The following is a 6739-nucleotide window of genomic DNA, read 5'->3' on the forward strand; positions in this document are numbered from 1 at the left end:
AGGCCTAAGCGCTGAAGTCTGCAAGTGAGACACACGAGAACCTACGTCATAGGGAAACGCAGTAGAATCCGTTTGTGGCCAAGGAGATGTAGCAGTGTTAAATATGGCGGACATAAGATCGGCCATAAAGGGAAGTATTTTTGAAAACATTTTAATTCTTTAGTAATGCAGGGAATCAAGACACAGTAACTCTAATCTGCCATCCTCCATAAATTTTCATGGTGACTCCAATAAAACTTGAATATTAATCATATCTATAGTAGTTTAGGATTTACTGTTAAAGTGAAATTAACAAGTTCTGTAACAAAGACCTGAATGCTAAAATTTAACGCTTTTGTCGATCTTAACGATCGACATTACATATAGAAGTGCGTCATTAAAATGACAAACATTGTAAATATCAACTCTGTAACTTTATTTGTTTAAAAGATAAAGTAAATTTACATTATCAGTATTTACAGTTAAGCATCAGATAATCATTTTCTCCACACATAACACTTTGAACGATGACAGCATGACACCTTATTGACTCATTAGGTAATAGAACATTTGTTGTAAAGTTGAGTGCATAATAGTTACTTTTGTTCTTTATTTATTCATCAGAAAGCACATTGGTGCAAGGCTACTGGCCGTGACATTCAAAGCTAAGAAGGAAATTGTATTGGTTTTATGTAAAAGAATTTAACGTTTATTATGTAATGTATATCATTGTTACTTTATTTAGAACGTGAAAGTGGTCAAGCTTTGATTATTTACGTATGTTAAAATGTAAAATAATGTAGAATAAGCTGTAGCCAATCAGATGGACGGCTTCAGGAAAGGGAACTGCCCTAGTCAGTTGAACGGGGATATTCGGCAAACGGGAAACGTGGCCGAGGACGGGCAGAGGGACAGTGTTGGTGAAGACGCGAAAGCGGACAGTTCGGCTGGATACACCAAACATTACAGTTAAGATTGAGACGTGAAAGCGGACAGTCGGTCTATAGGCAGCTACGAAGTGAAATGAATTGGAAAATTTCGCGTTTTGTGGTATCGTAGGAGTCTCAGAGCGGTGAGCAGTCGCGCGCCTGGTGTGAACTCTAACTTTTCGCTTAGATAACTTGTATTTCGCGATGAGATTTTGAGTGATCGAAATGTGTCAAATGGATATGCTCTCGAGTGTAAGAGTAGCTCTAAATACGACCAATTTCGCCATGCGTTTCCTTTCTAAATAAATATTATTCTAACCAAATCGCAATTCTGTGGCCTACATCACTTATGAGTCGTTAATTTAGTTCCCGATATTATTATTAGTGTTATTATACGTTATGTTAACTTTGTATTTCGCAAACTTGCCATCAGCCAGAACATTTAACCCAAAGGGTCACAAGTGTCTAATTTAGGGCGTGTAATGCGACACAACCCCTATACGAGCTTGAGCCAAGACATTTCGACGAAAGGACCCATATGTGAGCCCAGAAATCTTTGGAATGTTAGCTCACAATTCTCATTACAGTTTCTAGAATACCAAAACAACAGCAATTTGCTTCAATCACTTCATCTTCAGCATACCTATCACATAATGCTGTGGTGAAAAAAGTAAATACAGATAACTGAATGCTTAGCAACATGCTGTGAAAATGACAGACCTCCTTTATTCAAATAGCTGCAGCCGACATCTTCATCAATCGTTCTGATTGTCAAGATGCAAGTGCGTTAGAGAGTATTATGCATGGATACTTTTAATGTAACCTACAACCTGCTGCTGCTGTAATAGGAAACAAAAACAGAAAAAGCTAAGTATAAGGCATAAAGAACATAGTAACAACTATAGGTAAATGAACACTTACTGTAATTGCTCATTCTTCCTGCATGGTAGGCATTTTAAACAAATTCATCACATGCAGATTTCATTATTAGTCATAGTATTGTGACATTAAAGGTGCAGAGGGACAGAGGAACATGGTGCTTCATGCAAATTGAAGGAGCAATCCCCTCCTTGTTTGCAGGCAACTGGATGCAATTATTCTTGGAATGGCCTTGTAGATCTTGGAATAAGGAAGAGCCTATGCTGCTGTTGGCAGAATATGACATTTGCAGTTCTCTCAGTGCTAATATGACACTGCAGATCAAAAAAGTTTGGCCTGCTGTTGAGTCAGCTATTTTTGCCAGAAATGGCAGTACCCTACTAGTAGTCATTTGGGTCATCTTAGTACATATACTCACAATTTAGATTGTTCAGGCTTTTACCAGCACTATGTCTTGATTCTAATGCTGGCTCAAATATATTCTAGTATTCCTCACTACTGAGGCTTTCATTCGTCCTTTTGAGGTGCCTTGCGTGTTAGTAAGTAAAATATATGACAATAAGCTTTTGCCTCATTCAGGTTGTACCTTCTGACTTTTGAGGTTTTTAAGAATATTACCTCTAATACACCGGAAGTTCTTTCTAATTCCTTATCACCAACTCATATTACATTCTCAGTCAAACGTATTGAGTGCTTACCCAACATATAAAATTTCGTCTTGTTGAGTCTATATACTCCAACTCACCATTACTAGAACAGATAATGAAGTCAGTAACAGCATATAACCCCTCATATTATTTTTCGTCTTCTTTTCTGCCTTCATCCATACTGTGTGACAGCTCTTTCAGACTGTCACGTACTACCTTGAATGGTTATGAGAGTTGCTGATCTAGTTGCACCTGTTCTAATTTTAACAGTCATAACTTCTATTGACTAGCCTTCCACACCTCAGTAACACTTTGTCAGCGACGTACTGCTGTGTAAAAAACCGTTTCTGAGATAGGGTACAATGTATATATACTTCAAAACTACTTTTGATAAGAGCCAAGTGCTGCTATGGCATAATCAGGTCACATCATGCCGAAAAGAGCTGGAAGACATCCTGTGTGCTGCGACTGAATCCTCATTCAGCACAAGATCAAGCACTCATTGCAGCTGCCCTGCTCATATGATGACATAGTCTAATAATTATGTTCATTGTCCATTTTGTCAACTGCACCTGCTTCCGTGTGTCTGTGACAGTTATAGCAAATAAAAAAAAAAAAAAAAAAACTGTGAGGGTCGCGATGTTTGGTTTGTGGGGCGCTCAACTACGTGGTTATCAGCGCCCGTACAATTACCCAATCTCTGCTCAGTCCAATTTCGCCACTTTCCTGGATGGTGATGAAATGATGAGGACAACACAAACACCCAGTCATCTCGAGGCAGGTGAAAATCCCTGACCCCGCCGGGAATCGAACCCGGGACCCCGTGCTCGGGAAGCGAGAACGCTACCGCGAGACCACGAGCGGCGGACAAAAAAAAAAAAAAAAAAAAAAAAAAAAAAAAAAAAAAAAAAAAAAAAAAAAAAACTGTGAGGGTGATGAAGCACACAAACTTAATAATAATAATAATAATAATGATAATTAGAGATGGACTTCCCAAATGAACACTCCCACAGCTGCTGGCGGCACTTTATTGTGGACAGCAAATGATTGTTATAAGAAAAGGCTCAACAGATGGGGAGCTGAGATTGCATGCCATTGGTTGTGGAGCACGAGTATTTGGGTTAAGGTGGCTTCCCTCATGCAAACTGCAAGACTGCAGGCAGGGTGTTGGTTACCCTTCGCCACCCCTCCTTGCTCTTGTCACGTGTCTGGCTGGATGACATAATTCCTTCAACGGCCTTGAAGATAAGAGAGTACTAATGTTGCAGTCAATGGAATGTGATGTGTGCTATTGTCTAAGCGAATAGCTGACACTGCAGATAAAAAAATGCTGACAGCTACTGAGTCAGCGTTTTTTGCCATAAATGGCTGTGTCCTACTGCTGAAGCACATTGACACAGATTTATTTCATAACATGCCTAATGGTAAGCATGAGAACAATATGTGTATTAAAATGTGCTGAATCTGAAAAATTAATTTGTCTGACGAAATTTGGAAGGAAGTGCTTCAAAGATAATTGGGAATTCCTATCAGAAAGAAGGACCCATATGTGAATATTTTACTGGGTTGGGGAGAAACAATAGGCAGAACATTTACAGTAAGAGAAAGTTAAAAATGTGCAGATGAAATAACAAAGAATGTTGAGGGAAAGTGGATAAGAAGAGATGCAAAATTGGCACAAAGAGAGACAAAGTGTCATCAGATCATTTGAAAAGCAAATACGTTTAAAGTACCATTTGTTTGGAGAATCCTTTCCTTCTATGGGCTCTTATTAAAAAGTTTACGAGTGTCTGAATGACTCATTCTGTTCATTATAACACAAGCTGTTAAGGAACAAAAATCGATAACCTCCAGTTCACTGCAGCCACCTCTTTAGCTGATTAACGTTCCCTTCTGGCCACAGCTTTGTGAACACACTTGTCCTCCATAATGAGTGGACATAATGCAACAATAAAACAGAAACGTTCTAAAGGTCTGTTGAAGATTACGCCTCCCGATTATGTCAAACCAAGAGCAGCCAACTTCTCAGTATAAAAGCTAGAAGCTAACAGGCGCCAATAGTTACGTTAGCTTAATGAGTTCTTTAAGAAAGCTGCATTTTTGGATTGTGGTAAGATAACTGGAAGCAAATTTGTTGGCTTTAATGTATAATTAACTCGCTGGAAGTGGTGTTAGCAAATTAAGCTATGTAAATGAATAGGCATGATGTGCTTGTGGAAGGATTATAACAATGACGCTACCGCCCCTAAATATGAGTCATCACTAATACGTTGTTGTGCACAGGTACAGCTTGCTAGGGTCAAAATATCTTAGTAAAAGAGTGACGTCTGTTAACTGGTGTAGGTTTTAACATTGGTCACTTGTAGGTACTGTGTGTAGAAAGACTAAGCAAATTTTATTATAAAACAAATGCAGTGACAATACAGATATCATGCCTATGGTAAATTTCTGCTTCGTATTGTTACCATTATACAAATTGTGGCTACTACTAGGATTAGCTCCTGTGGAAGAAGATACCATTTCACCCATACACTGCAAGAAAATTCGTAGTGTGTTACGGAGGAGAGTTCGACATCCTTCTGGTTCATGGTTGTGCACTGCTATGTTGATGACAGTGTTGTATTGGTGTGAAAATTTTGGAATGAACGTCAGTTTACCTTCTATACCATTTTCCATTTATGTCGCCTTGTTAATTATAGCAGAAGGGAAGCTCATTTTTATTTTTTGGATATGCACTATAACTAGGCTTCAACACATACGCTCCTTTAATGAAGATCTCAAGTTTGTCGACAATTACGTTTCTGTAAAGAAGGCAACTTCTAGTAAATTTATATCCTGCTTTCTGATCGTCGTTAGTGTTGCAATGACAAGTGCCGCTGCACTGAGTCTGTTTCAAAGATCCATAATTGTGTCTTTACACATTATGTTCAGATTGTTTGTAGACTCAGTTGTACTTCTCCAGTTCGTATTGCTGGTGCTGGAGCTTTGGGTGAGGCTGAGGAGTCTTAATGAGTGCCTCTTGGTGGAGATGTATCAACCTCGTCCTCCACAACTGCAAGTAGCGCCCCTGCCGGCTACTTCGTCAGTGAGGCTGAGTCATCTGCGAGAGGTGTTCGTGGCATTGATCCATGCTGGTGAGAAGTTGGAGGAACACTTTCGGCTGTCGTTGGCTGCTGACGTCGCACATGCCGTGATTGGTGCAATCTGCAGCTCATACGAAGTGCTTATCATCATTGAGAAACCACATATTGCTGGTTTACTGCCGTACAGCAAATCATTGACGACGTCGATGTCTTGGCTCGGTTACCACTGCTTCAAGATAGTAGCTCTGGCCCTGTCCTGTGCGGCAGCTAAGGACGCAGCGAGACGTACTGGTGTGATCCTGAGGAGGCTACCAGTGCTGCCAACCTCACTCTCTGACGAAGTGGACGCTTTCCTCCGTGTGACGTCGCAGGAAGCACAATTGAATTTCACAGCTGCAGGATTCGTCGAAATCGATCGCCAGCTTGTGGTTTCAGCACTTACCGTCGTCATCACGTACCTCGTCGTCATTGGTCAATCTGTGACTGATTGGTGAAAACGTCTGTCGTTCTACGACTTTTCTCTCTCACCTGGTTTGATGAAAGTTAGGTCGTTCAAGCAGAAAGAGTGGTCTGTATTTGGGAAGGCTGGATAGCAGGTTGTATCGTTGTTGCCAGAGCTCCGCTGCGTTGGGAAGGAAATGACGATTAAGACAAATTAAGACAAACATATTTAATGTGGATATCTCGCATCTGGCTGTGCTGGAACAAGGCGCTATTTCACAATGGTCTACTTTTTACTCTTAGTTATCTGTTCTTCATACTGTGATAAATCCACTTTATCATGCAGATGTAGTAGCCAAGTGAGGTGTCAATGTGATTAAGGCAATGGAAAAGTAGCGATCCAATTCCTGTTCAGCCACTATGTTTAGGTGTTCATTGGGTTTTTCAAATCTATGAAGATGAAAGGTGGGTTTTTTCTCTGATATGGACACAACTTAATTCCTGTTCCATCTTCTAGCAGTCTGAGATTGAGTTGTGTCTCTAGTGACATTGTTAATGATATATTTAACTGTAAATCATTTTCTTTCTTTGAAGTGTAATGGGTACTATTTTATCCATATGATGATTTAATGGGGCTGCCTGTTTTTGCTAAAATGGGCACCTGCTTCGCAGCATCTTATCCATGTCGACATTTCATACTTGAAGGTGCAATTAACCTTGAACTATAGCTTAATCTACGTGTATATGGCCAAGCTACAAATGAAATTCATGAAGAGTGGGA

The 6739-nt window shown here is 39.9% G+C and overlaps 1 protein-coding gene across 1 annotated transcript; it reads left to right on the forward strand.

Moving 5' to 3' along the window:
- Positions 1-5357: 5357 nt before the first annotated feature.
- Positions 5358-6011, forward strand: LOC126154002 (uncharacterized). The gene has a single exon (XM_049916107.1). It carries the CDS (start codon positions 5358-5360, stop codon positions 6009-6011), a length of 654 nt encoding a protein of 217 aa, XP_049772064.1.
- The last annotated feature ends 728 nt before the right edge of the window (positions 6012-6739 follow it).

Source organism: Schistocerca cancellata, chromosome 2 (genome assembly GCF_023864275.1).
Source record: "Schistocerca cancellata isolate TAMUIC-IGC-003103 chromosome 2, iqSchCanc2.1, whole genome shotgun sequence".
Classification (NCBI taxonomy): Eukaryota; Metazoa; Arthropoda; class Insecta; order Orthoptera; family Acrididae; genus Schistocerca; species Schistocerca cancellata.